This window comes from Mytilus edulis, chromosome 13, assembly GCF_963676685.1.
Source record: "Mytilus edulis chromosome 13, xbMytEdul2.2, whole genome shotgun sequence".
Lineage (NCBI taxonomy): Eukaryota > Metazoa > Mollusca > Bivalvia > Mytilida > Mytilidae > Mytilus > Mytilus edulis.
Genome location: NC_092356.1, coordinates 33100077 through 33123820, shown reverse-complemented (window position 1 = coordinate 33123820; position 23744 = coordinate 33100077). Strand labels below are relative to the sequence as shown.

The following is a 23744-nucleotide window of genomic DNA, read 5'->3' as shown; positions in this document are numbered from 1 at the left end:
CTAAAAAAAAATCCAATCTTTTATTTTTCTAAACTGCGTTACATGCAAATGCGAAATAATTAGTGTTGTTTGTTCAGTCCAATTTATTTATAAATATTAATTTATTCTTTTGAATAAAAAAAACTACGCATGTAAACTTCAATGAATACAATAGTATTTAATCTGTTAATACTAGTAGCCTAAATGTAAAACAATTGCAGCAAGATTTGAGGTTGAAGCGGCTCGATCAAAACGTGAATAGATGAGAAATTGTCATCATTCTTCTAATTAATTACAAAGTATTTTGTGAGAACAAATACTTATATTTTAGTGATGGTGATTCATTGTTGTTTGCCTCAGTCACCTCCAGTGGCAAATATTTCATTCGTGTTCATAACGAGAACACAAGTTTTAAATATAATAGGAAGCACTTCAAATAGTCGTTCGACAATAAGATTAAAAGAAAAACTTGAAATACCACTGAATAATGAGAGAAGATTTAATAAGGGTCCGTGTAACACTTATCAATTTAAAGTTTTAAAATGTTTTCTGTTTCGTTTCGTTTTGCTTTTATTCCGTTTCGCAGTCAAGTTACAGGTACCCCTCTTTTCGCCCCTTTTCTATTTTTGATATTTTAATCAAAAATTTAAAAAATCAAACATTCAAAAAGTGAAATAATCAATATTGCACGTTAGGTTTAGTATTTTAAAAGTTTGATCAAATTTCTAAACTATCAAATTTAAAAACGGTGTTTAGAATTTTAATATTTTGATTATCATGATTATTTGGTCAAAATTTCAAAATTTCAAAACTTTTACACAATTTGAAATTTTGATATTTTAAAACTTTGATCAAAATTCCAAAATTCTAAAATTTCAAAACTTTTTAAAACTTTGAATTGATAAGTGTTACACGGACCAATAAGGATAGAAATTTAGCCTTGCAACAGCTCGCTACAGTGGGACTACTAACATCATTGAGGAAGAGTTTTCAATTTGCAGAGAGCGATGGTCCTCTCAATCTACTCTGATGTCGGCCATCTCTATTCATACGTGTAGATACCAACATCACATAACGGGATCTAATTTAGATAAGATCATGACTTTAAAATCGCATTAGTAACGGTGATAATTCTGTTAAACTGTATTGTTTATTATGCTCGAGTTTTTGGTATGACTATGCGACCTCTCTCCTGGTTGGTCTCGTGAGAATTAGTTCACCTCGACAGCGAGAGGACTTTAGTCCGAATCCCAAACGGGTCTAACAAAGAGTTTTTTTTCTTTCTTTCGAACTGTTAGCTTGTGAACTTACACGTTAAAAATCCATCTCAGTGTGTCGGTCTAGTACAAAGCAGGCTTAATTTTCATATTATATTTCCATATTATAGTTTTGTCCTAAATCTACTGATTTATATCACAACTGCTATAATTTTCAACGATCGAAATAAAAAAAAATGGTACGTGAAATATTTCTACGGAACACTTTTGTCTAAAAAAAATCACTGCTCCTGTATTATTTAGTCTTGTTGCGGTTTAGGCTTTTTATTCTGTATAGGTTTCTTTCTATAACAAAAATCTGTGTGTTGACTCTTAATGTTTTGATTGATATGTGTCGTTGGGTTGATGTCGTATTAATGTATACCTTTAAAATTGTTTTCAAAACCAAATGATTGATTGGGTATAGAAATATTCACATCTCCCGTTCGACAGTATATCTTTGCTAAAATTGGGTGCGGACGTTTAGTTGTTCGGTTGTATAAATAAGCAGCCGCATTTGGTCGAGAAAAAAAAATAGTCTATGCATGGTGTAGTGAGAGTTTCGCGCTATCTATACGTTAAAAAAAATTGAATAAATCGTTGAAGGGATATACGAACTTTGTTTGAAATTTCTAAAAAACGAAAAAGGTCACCTGAATCTCCACGTAAGCCAGTTGCATGGTTGAATTTAACACTTTAGAAGAAACGAAACGGCCAAAATAAGTTTAGTCTTGTTATAAATTGTTGCCAACTTTTAAAATACACAAAAATGGAAACAGTTTTAGACAATTATCATTTGAGAACTATATATAATTAGCATGCATCACTAAATGAAACTGATAAATTGATTGCTCCCTTAATGTCCAGTGGCAAATATATCACGCATATTCATGACGAGATGCGAAATGGATCGACCTGAAGCAAATGATTGATACATCACCAAGACAGAGTTCGCTGAGGTAAAACGTATGCCGTACTAGAATGCTGTATGGATTTTGCTCATTGTTAAAGGCCGTACAGTGACCTTTGAACGACTTTGACCCCCCCCCCCTTCAGAGCTATAGAAAAACAGTACATTAAGGGGTGTTACACAGACTCTTTTTCGATGATACACAGACTCTTCTTAATTGTTACACGGACACTTTTTATGAATAGAATCACTCGTGCATGATCAGTGAGTTCATGGGCACTTTAATTTTCAATTAGATTTGAACTTTTTGGTTCACCGACTTATTTCCTGTCTTTTTATTGGATACAATATTTACGTTAGCCTCAGTATCTATTTTCCGAAACATTTCCAGTAAAATACTATTCATATCAGTACACCAAGGGATTAGACATTTAACTTCAAGGAAGGGGGGGGGGGGAGGGTATGGTATAATAAATCAAATTGTCATCACTGTTGGGTTTCTCGTCTGAATATTTTACATTAACTGTGTCAGATGCCTCATTACAGGCTGAACCTTTTATAGGGTGCTCATTATAAAGTTTTAGTTTTTGGTCATTGTTGAAGGGTGTACAGTGACCTATTATTTAGTGACTAACAAGTAAATCACTTGGTCTACATGGTTTAAATGGTTGATAGTCGTCTCACCATATCTCCTTAGGCCAAAATAAAAATTGTTTGTTTCCCCTCCCCACACCCATGTAAAAAATAAGCCCCCTGGGATGGGAAACCGACATTCTTTTAAATGTGGCCTTATTCATGATCTTTTTATTGAAATTCTGTAATAAGAAGATTTTACTAGTCTATAAGTATCACATAAACTTTACATTATCAATAATCCATTAAAATGAAGTCCAGTCAAAATAACCATGCCAGACAGATATATGACAGATAATTTCATGAATTTCATGAATTTTTTAATTTCACAGTTCTTCCATACCCCAAATTTATGGTTAAACGTTTATAGTAACCATAGAAACAGAGAAAAAGACTAAACATAAAAACCATGAAAATGGTGTCATTGTCAGATGAAATAAGCCATTCAAAAATGTCAAACATGTACAACTTACATTTATTCCATAATTATGCCAAAAGTAGTGATCCTATACATGAACAATGTAGCTTATAGCTTATAAGAAACATTGATGACCTTCGGCTATTGTCTGCTCTGAAGTTGGGTTGTTGTCTTTTTTGGCACATTCCCCATTTCAAGTGTCAATTTTATTAGGAAGTATAAACTGAGAAACAAACCTAACCATGTTAACATTGTATCAAACTGAAATAACCTTAATCACTTAAATTATCCATGAAGGTCAAGGTCAGGTCAACCCAACCCAGGCGCGGATCCAGAGGGGGGGTTCCGGGGGTTGGAACCCCCCCTTTTTTTGGCCGATCAATGCATTTGAATGGGAGCGTGATAGACAAGTAGATCTTTCAAGATACTCATATACAATAAAATGTATCCAATTACATATATAAAATATACAGTATAAGAGAGCATTTCATTGATTAAGTAACAGTATATTTTACATGCAGTCATTGAACCATGAAAATGGGGTCAGGTGCAATGTACATATAATGGCAAACTGAAACATCATAACATATTAATTAGCTACTAGCATCTGAATACAAGACAAGAAACATCCAGCTCTTTTAGCTTTTAAAATGTAAAGCTCTATAAAATAGCTTACATCCTCACCCCAAGACTGTAATACAAATTTCTTGTATACAACCAACTTTCATGACTTTTGTGTAAGGCGAGACAAAATAAAATGATACTTTGAAGTACATGTATTGTTTAATATGTTTGACTACTATTATAAAATGCCAGTTTCAGAATGAACAGTAATGTAGAAGATTATTAAAATACATGTAGATACATTCAGACTATTATAACTATACAGCAAGCTGTCATTCGACTCTAACCAACAACCATGCCAGGGCTGTAAAGCTTGTTTAGGTTGGTAAAAACGTCCATCATCATGCATATATATGACACTAACCAATAGTGATGGACCATGACAGACCCTCATGGAAAGTAAAGGAGGTTTAACACTCCCTGGTGGTACATGTAGCCAACAATAGCAATGGCAGCATAGAAACTCTTATTATATCCAAATTCTTATTTCAAATGAATAATTATCCAAGGTGAATCAGATGATGTATGATCATGATGCTGCACTTTAAGTATTGACAATGATTGATATTCACTGAAACTAGAAATTTCCATTATTCCAATTTTCTATTCTTAATGATATAACTATCCAAGATAATCATGGAATTAAGATATGATGCACTACTAATATTCCTAGAAAACTTTAAATTCTCTTTATTTCAAATTGTTAATATTACTTATTTCAAATATATATATCAAAGGTATGCTCTGTCACCAAGTAATGTAGTACATTGTATTTCCTACATTTTTTCTATGAATTGTAAGTTTGCTATTTGTTCAATTCACAATTCTCTTTTTATCCAATCAGATCATCCCATCAACTGTACATCATGACATAATGCTGTTAGCTCTATCAACGTTATTTCCAAACCAATAAGTAACACAAAATTATGAATGAATCCACCATTTCACAATTTATAGCTACAGGTACAAATGAGGTACCATATGAGAGTAACTTAGTGACACTATATATTTCCTATATATACATTGATATACATGATATATGCCGCTTCATAATCTGGCTGGGAATCATGCTCAAACCAATGTGATATCTTATCTACAAAAAAAATATACATTAAGAATAAAGTATTTATTATATATAAACTTGTATTTATCTACAAGAAAAACTAGCAATCATAATTTGCTTGACAACAAAGTTTAATGATGTAAAGAAATGAATTTATGACTTATACAATTTAATTGATAAGTCCCTTATGAGAAGAAGAATAAAACCCTTTTTTGAGGTTCTATTTCTAAAACAAAATGTTCTCTCTTTCTACATCAATGTTTTCTTAGGTGTATACTTCATTGAAGGGTTACTGTCTAATAGAGGCTATAGCACTATACTTGTGATCAATTTATAATACTTTTTTATTTTAAAATAGAATTTGTTGAATATTACTACCAACGTGACATGGTGACAAAGCAAATAGTATTTATAAGATTCTTCTTCTTCTTCTTTATAATCCATCAACATACTGATGATAACGTGTCGGGCACTTATTTAACTATGCCGCGCATGCGTGGGATCTAATTTTTATTTAGTCATAAAAAAAGTGACAAATATTTCATGCAAATTTAGGACGTGACAGTTATCAATACATTAACATACAATATGTAGGATTACTCGATCAGGGGTTTTAATAGGTCTTGTAACTGTTGTATAGGCCATCCCGCACAACCATACCATTGTGAATACCCCACATGTCAATGCATGTTAGGCAATAAACAGGGTTGGATCCAGCCATTTTTAAAAGGGGGTTTAAACCATACTAGTGAATATGTAACTTTTTAAATCATGCATTGATCTTCCAAAAAACATGAAAAAAGGGGGGGGGGGTCCAATCACAGGAACAATTTTTTAACAAGCCCAAATTCTTACTTTGCCTTTGAACAGGCTACTATCCAAGAGTGTGGAGTATTGGAACGTCGATTCATACCTGTATGTACAAATTTAACAAATGTGAACATTTTTCCTTCAAACTCTTGGGTGATGATCCATGATCAATGATTATTCTGATAGACATGTATTAAAATATTCATTTCTACTCACCAATTGCAATTTCCAGCTCAGCTTATATTGTACTATAGTTTCCTTCTACCATGTCAACGATTTTGTGTAAAATAAGTTAGCTATTAGAAATGCTGACACTGCCGACACACATGCGACAGGAAAGGGTACGATAACGTTAAATCGTTTACGGGCGAAGAATTATTTTCCGTTTTTAATTAAACTTGTCAGATTTGATTAATTATCGTCGAAAAATGTACCTAATGGATAGTCATTCAAATTAAACCAGCTTTATTATGCTGTATGCATGTAATATATATGTAAACTGGTCTTTAAATGTACTTTAAGTACAGTGTCTGGCGTATTTATAAACATTTTCTTGATTATTTATCCTATTTCAAATATAAATTTGAATGAATTTATAAGCCTTTTTCTGCTATAATATTCAAACTTTATTTTTTAACGAAGGCTTCTGGTATGTAGTTTTTTTTACAAAAGGCTCTCGATTTATAGACACATTAAAAAATAAAGATGGAAAGTCAAACGCATGAGTCTGGCAAAAATAAAGTTAGCGGACAATGTCATGACAATAAACGGAAAACGATAAAAGACAGAGTTATATCTATATATTTTTTTCCCTGCCTCAAATTTACTCAAATGCAATTTATATAGGTAACATAAAAAGATAAATGATAATGCATTCATTTACAATATTTAAAAATAGTTACATCTTAAATTTAATTTAACATATTAAGATCACGTTTTCAAGTGTTCACGGCCGACATCCGTTATTATTAAATAAGGGTGTAAAAATGAATGACAAATTCTTCACCACGTACGGCAGTCTGTAATTGCATATAAAACGTATTGCAATCACTTGTAAACCATTAAATATAAAGGTTCAGGTGCTTATATTCAATAATCAAATATTATTTCGGCAATCTGTTGATTTTTTTTAGTCAATTCGCGGCGATTTGTGCAGCAGTATGACTTTGAGCTACTTTTTTTATTTATATAATTATAAAACAGTGTTAAATAATTAAATAGGAAGAAGTCAGAATTCAAATTGAATATTTGTTTTATTTAAATAACATGATTAAGGGGACGTGGTAGACTTTCAGTTAAAAAAATCGTCTTCTTTCACAGTTTTATTTTATTCTTGAAAGGGGAGCAACCCCTGATAAATAATGGGAAAGTTTCACTCGTTTTGTGTCCAAATTATTAAAATCTGAACACGACTGGACACGGTCTGACAACATCTTGACGTCAGTTTGTATCCATGGTCTGTTTTGGTCTGACACGGTCTTAACGGATCTAAACAGCTCGCTAGAAGATACAGTCTTAAATATCTTGACATGCCTTAACGGGACTAATTTACCTAATGAGACTATCGATCCGAATGGAGACTTAACGATCTGACAAATCTTGACGTTTTCCTCTAGCGGTAAATCCAGTCAATTAAGTTACGATCAGACCAAAATGACCGTTTCAGACTGAAATCGTGCTACTAGTGTAAACGTCCTTATTATCTATTTCTTAAAATGGTACCATTTAAAGAGAGTTATGTCATGTGTTGAAATTTGGTACCTGTAAATTTATTTTTTCTAAACAAATTTCTGCATAAAATGCATCGATCCATCGAAACGTAATTACATCATTTGGTGTTAATTTGAAATGATTTTTTTTCAATCCTGTTAGAATTAACTTTCTTCTAATTAAGATACAAAATTGATAAAATGTGAACTACTTTTCAAAGATGTATACGCAAAATAGATAGCGATTGTTCACTAAGCAAGGTTATATGTCAATTTGAGAAGAATTTGACCTCCCCTGCTCTAGCTAACAATCTTGTCATCAAAAGATATTGAGTAACCTCTCCATTCTAGTTTGAACAATTCAGACAACTTTAAGATATCATATACATTCAATTATAAGCAAGTCAATCTAAACGTCATTTTTTTTTCGTTCATAAAAATAGTAGAATGTACAGCATGAACATATTTAATTATTTGCTCGGATTTTGTTATACGTTTAACCCTTTAGTTTTATCAACTCTTCATTGACTTCAAATTCTTAAGGTTTGGTCTCATCTTTGCACCTGTAAACGATATTGTCATAAACAGATACAGAGAAACCTCCCCTTTGAAATAATTCCCAAACTTGTATGAACAATCCAAAAACATTAATCTAAAAGTTCTTATTTGTTATTTCTTTACAATTGTACATTTTACATATATTAAATCGAATTGACAAACATTTATATATTGTTAAAAAAATGGCAAAGTTTTCCCAAAAGATAAATCAAATCATTGCGATTACAAACCAGCCATACATGGAGTCAAATATTTCTTTTGTGAATCGAGTTACTTTCAATGCCTCCAGAGACGTCAAATCTTTAAAAATGTTTACATCAAGTTTCGAAAAAAATTTGTTGACAGCCAGGTCCCTCAAAATAATAAATATATTTCAACAACGTAATTTGCATACATTTTTCCGTTTTTTTTTTATCCAAACATATTTACTTTCGAAAAAAAAAGCATTGGAAGTGTTGTTTGTCTCTTTGAAAACTGGTCAATGAATTTTTGGAAGTAATATTGGTCTTTAAACGGGTTTACTCTCTCTTTTAGTTAAAATTGGGGTAACACTTTTGGTCTATTGATGGAACAATTATGTGTTGACTTTTGCATTTAGTCATTATTTTGTCGTTAGATAGCGATAACTTTTTATAGATTTCTAATAATAACTTTTCCATAATTCTGTGGCTATTTAACTCTTTCCATAACCAATGTATAAAACAATTAATCAACGTATGGCTGCCGATGATCTCAGATGTTGATTGAATGAGTTTACGGTTCATAACCTTTATCAAGCTGACTGAATCAAAAGATGCTAACAGGTTTTAATGAAATAGACAATTTTGTGGAATGTGGAGGCCACTGGAAGGGATTTTCGCTTATCAAAAATGAAAATGAATTTGATAATCTGATTATTACATAGTTATTCGTGGATTATCGGATATATTCAATCACGATTGTAAATTATCAACTTTAAAGTCCTCCCCGATGCTCGGAACTTAATTCGGTTATTTAATTATCTCGATTGGATAAATCCGATAATCAACTGCTACCAATGTAAGAATTTATGTATATCTTCTGTATTACCCTAAAGACGAACATCATCTTAATTTGTATTTTTAAGAAACGGTAACCAGTTGAATCAATATGAAATTTGTAAATATTCTAAGAATATTGCAGAAAATGAGGGGAAAATTACTATAGATATTTGGTAGCTTTATATTTTTGGGACAATGACAAATTGAAGGTGTAAAAGTGACAAGATTTTACTGTTTTGGAAATATGTATCACTACTCTCCGTTGTGCAAATGAATACCAGCAGATCAATAGATTTTACTTTTGAAAGCGGGATTGTGACAACTTTGCCAAATGAGGTACTGTTTTAGAGCTATGATGAAAAGTTCAAATTTTAGTTTAATTAAAACTTTCGCGCTACCTGCAAATTTTAGTTTGATCGTTAAATATAGATATTTGATTATACGTATTTTATATTAATTTGTATCTGGTTGATTATCCTAGATAAGAAGAAAATAGAAAAAGTCACATGGAAATAGTTCAAAGACCAATGTTGTGGTTGTTCTGATAATGTGAATTACTATTAGAAGACGTATAGAGTCGAATTGGTAAAGTTATTCATCTCAAAAGATGTTTATTGTCCACTTGAAATGATTTGTTCATCTCTGCTCAAGTAAACTACCTTGTTTTAAACAGATACAGGATACATTTTTTTGTGACAAAGTTTTTATCACCTTAAAGTATCATAAATTCAATTCTTATATACTGTTTTTTTTTTTTGTGGTGATAAAAAAATGGTCCGGATTTTGCATGGAATAGAATGATGTATTTGATCTTTTACAACTGACTCCATTTGTTTTGTATAATGTGTTCATAAAAGACATAAAATAGAAAAAACCAAAGGATATGGAATATCTATCCATAACACAAAATCAGTACATTAGATCTCTTTTTTTTGCTTTTTTCTGTTCGGTCTAACTATAGAAGTGTTTAAAGATCTACACAGCAATTTGATCCTTTTATGTGAATGTCAGCAAATTAGTCAATGATACATTTGCCATGTAGGGGTCGTTTCTATCTAATTGTGCGGTATGCGTTTTTTTTTTCATTGTTGAATTTTTACGGTGACTTTTATTTTTCAACTTTATATTGGTCTTAATTTCTATGATTGTAATGCTGGTAGCTATGATAAGTTTATTTACCAGGATATTGTTTCATCCCGGATTTAGTTATCTATCGTGACCTAAAACTATACAGGGAAACCTCTCTTTTGACTTAATTCATGTCACCCAAATCATATTATCAATTTTATTACATAAATATAAACGTCTCTATTAATTGTTTCTTAGAAATGATACCAAAATCAAATTAAAATTAAATTTTCACATTTCACTTTTAACCTAGCAGACGATTTTTGAAAAACTGAGAAAAGAAATGAAAGAGTCAAATACAGAAAAAGGAAAGATAAATCTGAATCTTAATAAACAGTTTGTCATTCCTGTTCCAGTTATCTATTCAATCGTAAAAAGATACAAGGTAACCACTCCATTGAGATATTAATATCTGATATATTCAATAACATCAATTCAAACAACACTTTAAACGTTATACGAAATAAATCAAACGATATTAAAACATGTTCCAGGAAATTGCAATACGTTTATCAAAAGTAAAAACAGTGATTATATATATATTGCTTTCTCAAATTTATGTTACTTTAAATAAATAATGAATAAAAAGAGAGGGGTATTCGTCAAAGTAATAATGAGCCGACGGAAGTCTAATATATATATTTTTAACTTGTTGATATATTGCAGTAAATATTCATTACAACATCTCCAATTCAAGGTAATAGTTGATTAAACTAAATGGAATTATGTCTAAATGTCTAAGCAGACATCATATTCAAAAAGATACTTGGAGAATATCAGTCAATAATTCTTGATTTTTTATAATCTAAGGTGCCCGTTTTACCCAACTTAAATCCGTTACCCATATATTATATTTTGCACAGTGGGTTCCTTTGTATTTTTTATCAAAGGATTTTTGGGGGGGTTGTATTGGTCCTAAAACGTTTTCTCTTGAAACCGAATATACACCAGCTTCGTCGTAACCGGTGATGGCATATCTTAATTCGCATCGTCTGTCCTCGATATTTAAACCCTCTTGTCATCATCTCAATCTCGAGGGAAGATATGGTTAAATTAAATGGAATTATGTCCAAGCAGACAACAAATTGATGCTGGCAAAGTATAATCCATAATTTTTAATTCGATTATCTAAATTGTCACGTGTTAAGCGTATAAAATCCTTAACTCAAATATTATATGTTTTGCAGAATGGTTTTCTTGTGTGTAACTCGGCAGTATTTTCAAAATGATTCTGACTGGAAAATCAGTCCAAACTTGTTAACCCAGTTACAGTACTTGCAACCTTAGGCGTTACTATTTCAGCGACCAATCAGCGGTCATCGATCAGTCACCGATCAGTCAAGTTCGCGTCAAACTCACGTCAGCAATCCGTCAGACTTATAGTAAAAGTAATTGACTGATCGGACTGATCGGACGGATAGTACCGATCGACCTTGATGACGGATTGAACTTTAATACGTCACATGATGAACTAATACAAATTACGGAATCTTAGTTTCGTTTAATTTAATTAAAATGGCGACTCGTGAAAATCGAACGTTCAATGATACATTTTCTTTATTAATTATTTAGCAAAGTTTTATGAATTGAAATGAAAAGAAATGTACAGATAAAACCTAAATTAAAATATCATCATTAAATAATGTTTTTTTTTTCGTTTTATTTAGGTTATATATTTTCAAACCCGGCGAGTGTCTACATCGCGAAATTGATTTTATTATTTTCCAAACATACTCGGGAAAAACAAAATGAAAGGATCAGTTATTGAAAAATGTAGTCTATTTTTTTCAATATTTTAAATTTTTGTATCCTTATCATCATAAAATTCTTTTAAAAAAATCATAATCATGGACTTTCTATATACTCGTCACAATCGAAGCCTTTAAAATAACAAATTACAAAAATAACTACTCCTAAACAATAAAAAGTACAAAAATCCAATGGTGGTCATCATTAATATATTCCTAAAAAAGAAAGAAATAATTTTAAGCAGATTTATTCTTGAATAATTCACATTTTCTACAAAAAAACATATGAAAATCATTTATAACAACTGATTGCAATTGAAATTACAATGTTTTCCAATATGAGAAGAAATATTTTCATTTTTGGCAACGCGTACAAAAAAATAATATCTTTTTCGTTATAGTAAACATAATTTATGAAGAACAACCAATCCTGATGAACGAAAAGTAATGAAATCATATGGCGGTTAATAATTCATATCATAATAAAGCAATAACTGCATTCTTATTCCACAAAAATAAAAGTTTAAGCATTTTAAGTTTCATTATATCTAAATTCTAATTAGCAGACTTGTCTCAAGATGGTAAAATAACTGTTTTCAAATAAAATAGTATCATTTTCAATAAAAAGAACAATAATTTTGGTTATTTTAAACGATGCGAATAAAATTTTAGTATGATTTCTCTGATATTCTTTTAATTTTATGAAAAAAAACTATTCTAAACTATAAAAAGTACAAAAATATAATGGCGGTCAATAATTTTCAGTAAAATGAAGAAATATTTGCATTTTAGGCAACGTGTACAAAAATTTAGTATCTTTTTCCTTAAAGTAAGCATATTTTATGAAGAACAGCCAATCTTGATGTACAATCAGTACTCACATCATATGACGGTTAATAATTTGTATCAAAATAAATCAATAACTGCATTCTTATTCCACAAAAATAAAAGTTTAAGTATTTTGATTCTCATTATATCTCAGTTCTGATTAGAAGACTTGTCTCAAAATGGTAAAGAGACTGATTTCAAATAAAATAGTATCATTTTTGATAAAAAAAATAATAATTTTGGTTATTTTATACAATGCGAACAAAATTTTAGTATGATTTTTCTGATATTCTTTTAATTTTATGAAAAAAAACTATTCTAAACTATAAAAAGTACAAAAATTTAATAGCAGTCAATAATTTTCAGTAAAATGAAGAAATATTTGCATTTGAGGCAACGCGTACAAAAAATTTAGTATCTTTTTCCTTTAAGTAAGCATATTTTATGAAGAACAGCCAATCTTGATGTACAAAAAGTACTCAAATCATATGACGGTTAATAATTTGTATCAAAATAAATCAATAACTGCATTCTTATTCCACAAAAATAAAAGTTTAAGTATTTTAATTCTCATTTTATCTCAATTCTGATTAGAAGACTTGTCTCAAGATGGTAAAAATAACTGATTTCAAATAAAATAGTATCATTTTTGATAAAAAGAAGATAAGTTTTGGTTATTTTAAACAATGGGAACAAAATTTTAGTATGATTTTTCTGATATTCTTTTAATTTTATGAAAAAAAACTTTTCTAAACTATAAAAAGTACAAAAAATTAATGGCGGTCAATAATTTTCAGTAAAATGAAGAAATATTTGCATTTTAGGCAACGCGTACAAAAATTTAGTATCTTTTTCCTTAAAGTAAGCATATTTTATGAAGAACAGCCAATCTTGATGTACAATCAGTACTCACATCATATGACGGTTAATAATTTGTATCAAAATAAATCAATAACTGCATTCTTATTCCACAAAAATAAAAGTTTAAGTATTTTAATTCTCATTATATCTCAATTCTGATTAGAAGACTTGTCTCAAGATGGTAAAAATAACTGATTTCAAATAAAATAGTATCATTTTTGATAAAAAGAAGAACAATTTTGGTTATTATAAACAATGCGAAAAAAATTTTAATATTATTTCTTTGACATTCTTTTAATTTCACGAAAAAACAACCTATTCGAAACTATAAAAAGTTCAAAATTCCAATGGCGGTCAATAATAACCATTTTCGTAGGAATAAGTTTATGTTAACAGAGTCATATAATACAATTATGTATTATATGTCTCTGATGTTATAACAATATTTAATACAAAACTATTAATCAACACAAACAATTTAACGCTCTAAGCATATTATTCTGTTATACTATTTTCACTTTTTTTTATTGCAACCAATTTTATTACAAATTAACGTGTAAATTAAGGTGTCTTCGTAGAGGTCCGCGTTCATCGTTTGTAAACTCTGTCGAGTTCGGTTTACATAAGAATTTTAAATATATACGTATCCGTCCGATCCGTGCATAAATTTAATTTACTGATCGATCGGTGACAGTTGTCAGGGTAACTCTCACATAGGTTATTTGACTTATCTGACGGATCCTATGGGTCACCGATCACCGATCACTCATCGATCAGTCAAACATCCGTCACCGATCATTCACCGATCAGTCAAGTTCACGTCAAACAGTAACGCCTAAGGTTGCAAGTACTGTACCTAAGTTGTTTGTTTTAGCACTAACATACATTGACTCGTAATTTATATTTCAAAACACGGTTTCTTCTTTTGGTACCATAGGATTTGTTGGAAGTAATATTGGTTTCAAATGGTTTGTCTTTCTCGATCAGGGTTAACAATCTTGTCATCAAAAGAAATAGAAAAACTCTTTTTTTTAGAACATTTGTGACATAGACAACTGACCAAAACTTCTCTTGTCCTAAACAGATACAGATAGACCCTACGTTGTCAAAACTCCTTTTCTTATAACTTAAATCAGCAGTCCAATAACATGAATTTGAAGGTCCTATTTTTTCTATTCCTTTCAATTATCAATAATTTCTTAGAAATAATACCCAATCAAATTGAAACGAAATTTTATACATTTCTCTTTAAAATTTCAGAAGGGTTTTGAACAAAGGTTTCCTTTGTGGTTTTGGTAATAAAACCATTTTAATTTTGAAAATGGTAAGCTTTTCTCATTCAGCAGTAACTTTCGACAACTTTGATAAATTGGAAACCGTTATAGATTCACGATGAAGAGTTTAGATTTCAGTTAAATAAAAATTGTCATGCTTTAGCTGGCAAGACATCCAGTCCTTAAGTTTTAATTCAATTGCCTAGTAAGTTGTCCATATTAAAACCCATAAAATCCGACATTCATGTATTACATTTGGCACAATGGTTTCTTTCTGTTTTTATTATCAAATGAGTTTAAATTTGGAAGTGGTATTGCTTTAAAAATGGTTTGCCTTTCTTATTCATAAGTAACTTCCCACAAGTTTGGCAAATGAAGGACTGTTTTAGAACTAAATTTGTACGATGCAAAGTTCAGATTTTAGTTTTCGAAAAACTTTCGCTTTAAAAGCGAATTTAAATCGTATCGTCATACTTTGATATTTGTTTATACATATTTTGAATTACTTTATATCTGGTAAATTATCCTAAAGTAGGAGAAAATAGAGAATGCACATGGAAATATTTCAAAATACAATGTTGTGGTTGTTCAAAAAATGTGAATACTATTCGAAGACGCATAGCGCCGGAAAATGGTATTCCTCTTTGATGGTTAGTTCTAATTTGAAATGATTCAGTCATCTCTGCTCAAGTACACCATCTTGTCCTAAACAGTTATAGAATAATCTCTCGATTGACAAATTTCGTATCACCTTAAATTATCATAAATTCCCATAATATATCAATCATGCATAGTGTACTTGATTTGTCAATTTTGAATGATTAAGTAAAGGTTCATAACATACATTCATAAAAGATCTAAAACATATCAAATCGTTTTCTGTTATTTACTGTCTAGTTTACGTACATCTAAGGAGTGTAATAAGACCTACACAGGAATTTAATCCTTTTAGGATAATGTCATCACATGATAAAAGGGTTGTTGTATATTGTTGTATGTCTTACCTGTTTATAATTTATTGTTTTTACATAAGGTCGTTAGTTTTCTTTTTTGAACTTTTTTACATTTGTCGGAGCCTTTTATAGCTAATTATTCAGTATGGGTTTTGTTCATTTTTGAATTCCGTGCGGTGACTTATAGTTGGCAGATTTTTTGTCTTAATTTCATTTTTAATCGTGGTACCTAAGTTAAATTTATTTGTCAGGATATTTATACTAACCGGTTTTAATTAACTATCTTGCCATAAAAAGATTTAGGCCACATTTTCATTGACTAAATTAATGTCACCTAAGTTATATTATCAATTCAATTACATATATCTAAACGTCCTTATTATCTATTTCTTAAAATGGTACCATTTAAAGAGAGTTATGTCATGTGTTGAAATTTGGTTTTAGTATAGGTACCTGTAAATTAATTTTTTCTAAACAAATTTCTGCATAAAATGTATCGATCCATCGAAACGTAATTACATCATTTGGTGTTAATTTGAAATGATTTTTTTTCAATCCTGTTAGAATTAACTTTCTTCTAATTAAGATACAAAATTGATAAAATGTGAACTACTTTTCAAAGATGTATAACGCAAAATAGATAGCGATTGTTCACTAAGCAAGGTTATATGTCAATTTGAGAAGAATTTGACCTCCCCTGCTCTAGCTAACAATCTTGTCATCAAAATATATTGAGTAACCTCTCCATTCTAGATTGAACAATTCAGACAACTTTAAGATATCATATACATTCAATTATAAGCAAGTCAATCTAAACGTCATTTTTTTTTCGTTCATAAAAATAGTAGAATGTACAGCATGAACATATTTAATTATTTGCTCGGATTTTGTTATACGTTTAACCCTTTAGTTTTATCAACTCTTCATTGACTTCAAATTCTTAAGGTTTGGTCTCATCTTTGCACCTGTAAACTATATTGTCATAAACAGATACAGAGAAACCTCCCCTTTGAAATAATTCCCAAACTTGTATGAACAATCCAAAAACAGTAATCTAAAAGTTCTTATTTGTTATTTTTTACAATTGTACATTTTACATATATTAAATCGAATTGACAAACATTTATATATTGTTAAAAAAATGGCAAAGTTTTCCCAAAAGATAAATCAAATCATTGCGATTACAAACCAGCAATACATGGAGTCAAATATTTCTTTTGTGAATCGAGTTACTTTCAATGCCTCCAGAGACGTCAAATCTTTAAAAATGTTTACATCAAGTTTCGAAAAAAATTGGTTGACAGCCAGGTCCCTCAAAATAATAAATATATTTCAACAACGTAATTTGCATACATTTTTCCGTTTTTTTTTTATCCAAACATATTTACTTTCGAAAAAGAAAGCATTGGAAGTGTTGTTTGTCTCTTTGAAAACTGGTCAATGAATTTTTGGAAGTAATATTGGTCTTTAAACGGGTTTACTCTCTCTTTTAGTTAAAATTGGGGTAACACTTTTGGTCTATTGATGGAACAATTATGTGTTGACTTTTGCATTTAGTCATTATTTTGTCGTTAGATAGCGATAACTTTTTATAGATTTCTAATAATAACTTTTCCATAATTCTGTGGCTATTTAACCCTTTCCATAACCAATGTATAAAACAATTAATCAACGTATGGCTGCCGATGATCTCAGATGTTGATTGACTGAGTTTATGGTTCATAACCTTTATCAAGCTGACTGAATCAAAAGATGCTAACAGGTTTTAATGAAATAGACAATTTTGTGGAATGTGGATGCCACTGGAAGGGATTTTCGCTTACCAAAAATGAAAATGAATTTGATAATCTGATTATTACATAGTTATTCGTGGATTATCGGATATATTCAATCACGATTGTAAATTATCAACTTTAAAGTCCTCCCCGATGCTCGGAACTTAATTCGGTTATTTAATTATCTCGATTGGATAAATCCGATAATCAACTGCTACCAATGTAAGAATTTATGTATATCTTCTGTATTACCCTAAAGACGAACATCATCTTAATTTGTATTTTTAAGAAACGGTAACCAGTTGAATCAATATGAAATTTGTAAATATTCTAAGAATATTGCAGAAAATGAGGGGAAAATTACTATAGATATTTGGTAGCTTTATATTTTTGGGACAATGTCAAATTGTAGTTGTAAAAGTGACAAGATTTTACTGTTTTGGAAATATGTATCACTACTCTCCGTTGTGCAAATGAATACCAGCAGATCAATAGATTTTACTTTTGAAAGCGGGATTGTGACAACTTTGCCAAATGAGGTACTGTTTTAGAGCTATGATGAAAAGTTCAAATTTTAGTTTAATTAAAACTTTCGCGCTACCTGCAAATTTTAATTTGATCGTTAAATTTAGATATTTGATTATACGTATTTTATATTAATTTGTATCTGGTTGATTATCCTAAATAAGAAGAAAATAGAAAAAGTCACATGGAAATAGTTCAAAGACCAATGTTGTGGTTGTTCTGATAATGTGAATTACTATTAGAAGACGTATAGAGTCGAATTGGTAAAGTTATTCATCTCAAAAGATGTTTATTGTCCACTTGAAATGATTTGTTCATCTCTGCCCAAGTAAACTACCTTGTTTTAAACAGATACAGGATAAATTTTTTTGTGACAAAGTTTTTATCACCTTAAAGTATCATAAAATCAATTCTTATGTACTTGTTTTTTTTTGTGGTGGTAAAAATGGTCCAGGTTTTGCATGGAATAGAATGATGTATTTGATCTTTTACAACTGACTTCATTTGTTTTGTATAATGTGTTCATAAAAGACATAAAATAGAAAAAACCAAAGGATATGGAATATCTATCCATAACACAAAATCAGTACATTAGATCTCTTTTTTTTGCTTTTTTCTGTTCGGTCTAACTATAGAAGTGTTTAAAGATCTACACAGCAATTTGATCCTTTTATGTGAATGTCAGCAAATTAGTCAATGATACATTTGCCATGTAGGGGTCGTTTCTATCTAATTATGCGGTATGCGTTTTTTTTTCATTGTTGAATTTTTACGGTGACTTTTATTTTTCAACTTTATATTGGTCTTAATTTCTATGATTGTAATGCTGGTAGCTATGATAAGTTTATTTACCAGGATATTGTTTCATCCCGGATTTAGTTATCTATCGTGACCTAAAACTATACAGGGAAACCTCTCTTTTGACTTAATTCATGTCACCCAAATATTATCAATTTTATTACATAAATATAAACGTCTCTATTAATTGTTTCTTAGAAATGATACCAAAATCAAATTAAAATTAAATTTTCACATTTCACTTTTAACCTAGCAGACGATTTTTGAAAAACTGAGAAAAGAAATGAAAGAGTCAAATACAGAAAAAGGAAAGATAAATCTGAATCTTAATAAACAGTTTGTCATTCCTGTTCCAGTTATCTATTCAATCGTAAAAAGATACAAGGTAACCACTCCATTGAGATATTAATATCTGATATATTCAATAACATCAATTCAAACAACACTTTAAACGTTATACGAAATAAATCAAACGATATTAAAACATGTTCCAGGAAATTGCAATACGTTTATCAAAAGTAAAAACAGTGATTATATATATTGCTTTCTCAAATTTATGTTACTTTAAATAAATAATGAATAAAAAGAGAGGGGTATTCGTCAAAGTAATAATGAGCCGACGGAAGTCTAATATATATATTTTTAACTTGTTGATATATTGCAGTAAATATTCATTACAACATCTCCAATTCAAGGTAATAGTTGATTAAACTAAATGGAATTATGTCTAAATGTCTAAGCAGACATCATATTCAAAAAGATACTTGGAGAATATCAGTCAATAATTCTTGATTTTTTATAATCTAAGGTGCCCGTTTTACCCAACTTAAATCCGTTACCCATATATTATATTTTGCACAGTGGGTTCCTTTGTATTTTTTATCAAAGGATTTTTGGGGGGGTTGTATTGGTCCTAAAACGTTTTCTCTTGAAACCAATTATACACCAGCTTCGTCGTAACCGGTGATGGCATATCTTAATTCGCATCGTCTGTCCTCGATATTTAAACCCTCTTGTCATCATCTCAATCTCGAGGGAAGATATGGTTAAATTAAATGGAATTATGTCCAAGCAGACAACAAATTTATGCTGGCAAAGTATTATCCATAATTTTTAATTCGATTATCTAAATTGTCACGTGTTAAGCGTATAAAATCCTTAACTCAAATATAATGTTTTGCAGAATGGTTTCCTTGTGTGTAATTCGGCAGTATTTTCAAAATGATTCTGACTGGAAAATCAGTCCAAACTTGTTAACCCAGTTACCTAAGTTGTTTGTTTTAGCACTAACATACATTGACTCGTAATTTATATTTCAAAACACGGTTTCTTCTTTTGGTACCATAGGATTTGTTGGAAGTAATATTGGTTTCAAATGGTTTGTCTTTCTCGATCAGGGTTAACAATCTTGTCATCAAAAGAAATAGAAAAACTCTTTTTTTTAGAAAATTTGTGACATAGACAACTGACCAAAACTTCTCTTGTCCTAAACAGATACAGATAGACCCTCCGTTGTCAAAACTCCTTTTCTTATAACTTAAATCAGCAGTCCAATAACATGAATTTGAAGGTCCTATTTTTTCTATTCCTTTCAATTATCAATAATTTCTTAGAAATAATACCCAATCAAATTGAAACGAAATTTTATACATTTCTCTTTAAAATTTCAGAAGGGTTTTGAAAAGGAGAAAAGAAATGAACAAAATCATATACAAAGCCTTATAATTTTGAAAGTTTAATCGCAATTATAATGATCAGTTTGTTATCCATGCTCCAGTTAGCTAAGTTCGTTTCCCTTTAAGCAAGGTTTGGTCCAATTTTTTTTCGAAATTCTGTCGTATCTGCTCATATATATATGAGATATGACATATTACAAGAAGATCTGAATTCACTTTTTTATTTAAACTGTTTTGTCAATTTTCTATATACAAGTAAGTCAAACTGAAATAGACCAATGTGCATTGTGTATCGTTTTGAACTACTAAAATAAGTGTACAAATGCATTGCACCAGATCAAAAATGTTATTTCTCTTTATTCTTCTGTGTATGTTGGCGTTTGTATTTTGTTCACTTCAGAGTTCCTTTTGTTCCTTTGTGTTCATCTTGTAGTTGAAGTGTATCCCTCGGTTATAGTTTGTAACCCGGATTTGTTTTCGCTCAATCGACGTTATAACGTTTGAATATCGATAAACTACTATTGCCATTATTTAATGTTTAGTTTTCAATTGATTTAGAATTCTGTCATTTTTCCTCATGTAAACTATCTTGTCCTAAACATATTTATGTGTAGGCAAACCTCTCTGTTTAAATTGTTTTACCCCTTACATTATGCCAGTAATTCAATAACATAAAATGAAAGTCTTTTTTTCTTATTTCATATTGTTAAATAAACTTGTAATACTAAATCCAATTGACACAAACTAATATATCTTTGAAAAACAATTGCAATTGATGACATTCAGTTATCTGGTCTATTCAATATGATCAATTTAAAAGCTTTTTTTCATTTTCATAAAAATGGTTATTTTTAAACATTAAACAAACTCAATAAATCCATATTCTAAAATCTTGGTGGAAAGTTTTCAAAAAAGATGAAAACATTGATTATATATATTGCTTTCTAAGTGTGATACTTAAAAAAAACTTAATTAAAGGAGAGGGTGATATAATACGACATAAAACCAGTAACATTTTTTAGTACAGTTATGGTATTCGTCATTGTAGTTATTGGCCAACGGAAGTCTAGTACATATGTTTTTTTTTAACTGGTTGATATATATTGACAACATACATGCAGATTTTCACAATATTTTATAAAGTTGTTTATCATCTACGGCTTACATTATTATTAGACGAAAACATCTTCAATATCTGCCCTCAAGTAAATAAAAATCGAGGTTGTTTTAGTCAGTATAACCGCATATCAATGAGGAATTTGAATACAAACAATTCAATGACCATCTTTTACAATAGTGTTTGCAGATTTGAAGTGAGGTCTACTGACGTGTTTCATTTATCACGCTATTTTATGAGTTGCATACTCGGTGACCATGACGTTAAGAATGACGTTGTTGTATGCATGCAGATAATAGCCCCCGAAAAATGCTGACATAACAGTTTCAGTTCAGCTACCTAAGCTGTCTATTTCAACCTCACCTATTAATTTACGCTATATCATATTTTGCATAACCATCTACTTTTAATTTATTTCACTAACATATTTTTGGTAAATTGATATTGGTCTGATATTTTTTACCTTTATCATTCAGTATAAGGTAAAGATAACTTTGCAAAAGAAAAACCGTTTTACTGCTGAGAATACATAATTTCTAATTAGACAAATATGCAACGAGTGACAAAACAACCAATTAATTCACGAATGCGGTGTAGCATATACGTTAATTGTCAGTGTTGTTCAAACACGAGTTCAATATTTCTCGATACTTGAATTAATTGATTAGTTATTCTTTTTAATACGTTTACAATGGGCCTTTTAATGGAAATACAGTAGAAACCACATTGTTGTATGACGTTAGGGGCGTGAAATAATCGAGTTTATTTCACATGTGAAATGATAGGTTTTTATTTCGCTGGGAAATCACGGTTATTCACTGCAAACAATGTAATAAATGTCTACAAAACACCACAAGCTTATAGCTCATGCATGACTTAAATGATTTAATTCAGTTACCACAGTTGTCCATATTAACAGCTTAAAAACCTACACTCATATACTAGTATCATATTTATCACAATGGTTTCTTTTTTTTAGTTGATCAAATTATTTTATTTTGGAAAGTGATATTGCTTTGAAAATGGTAAGCTTTCGCATTCAGCAGTAACTTGCCAAATGGGGCACCGTTTTAGAGCTATGATAAAAACTTCAGATTTTAGTTTAAAAAAACTTTTGCGCTACATATGAAGTCTATTTTCATCGTTATATATAGACATTCGACTATGCGTATTTTATATTAATTTGTATCTTGTTAATTATCCCTAAGTAGGAGAAAATAGAAAATATTCACATGGAAATAGTTCGAACAATGTTATGGTTGTTCTGATAATGTGAATTACTATTCGAAAACGTATAGAGTCGGATTGATAAAGATAAAGTATTTTTTCTTAAAGTAGTTAACGGTCAACTTAAAATGATTCGTTCATCTCTGCTCAAGTAAACTACCTTGTCGTAAACAGATACAGGATAACCTCACACAAATGTTTTATCATCTTAAATTATCACAAAATGCAAATAAAATCAATCTTAATGTACTGGGTTTTTTTTGTGGTGGAAAAGAAATGTATTTGATCTTTTACAACTGAATTCATTTTTTTGTATGATTTGTAAGAACATTATAACACGTAATCAAGATAATAATCAACGTCAGTACCTAGAACCTATACTTCAAGACAATCCTGTATTATTTGCGAAGATGATACGCAATATTTATCAACCAGATCTTGGTATCTTCCGATGAATTTCTTTTTAGAAAAAAAATCTTTGGAAGAAATGTCAAAACATTTTAAAAAGATGAATTGAATCATTGCAAGAGCAAACCAGCAACACATGAAAGCAAATATCTTTTGTGGAATTAGGTTACTTACAATAACCGCAGAGCCGTCAAATCTTTAAAAATATTCCCCTCGAGCGTTGAAATTTGATTGTGGCTGATGTCCCTGCAAAATAACAATTTTTAAACGTATTTCTGCATGAAATATTTCAAATTCATCAATGCATTAATATTTACCTTGGAAATTGAAGAACTACTGACGCGTGCGATATATCTGTTGGAAAACTGAATCAAATATTTACAGATGTTTAGTATACATTGAATAGTTATTTTTCATGTATCACTTAAAAGATATGTGTTGTAAAGA

General features: G+C 30.0%; 2 protein-coding genes across 2 annotated transcripts in view; both read right to left on the bottom strand.

Annotated features, from left to right (window-relative positions):
- LOC139501836 (leucine-rich repeat-containing protein 15-like) overlaps window positions 1-4169 on the bottom strand; it is a 167502-nt gene extending 163333 nt beyond the window's left edge. The window contains exon 1 of the mRNA XM_071291060.1: window positions 4108-4169. Coding sequence (XP_071147161.1) covers window positions 4108-4169 — 62 coding nt within the window. The remainder of the gene's footprint in view (window positions 1-4107) is intronic.
- The window catches only part of LOC139500902 (uncharacterized), a 336961-nt gene extending 313424 nt beyond the window's left edge, over window positions 1-23537 (bottom strand). The window contains exon 1 of the mRNA XM_071289808.1: window positions 23472-23537. The gene's annotated coding sequence lies outside the window, so the exon portion shown is untranslated. The remainder of the gene's footprint in view (window positions 1-23471) is intronic.
- Window positions 23538-23744: the final 207 nt, after the last annotated feature.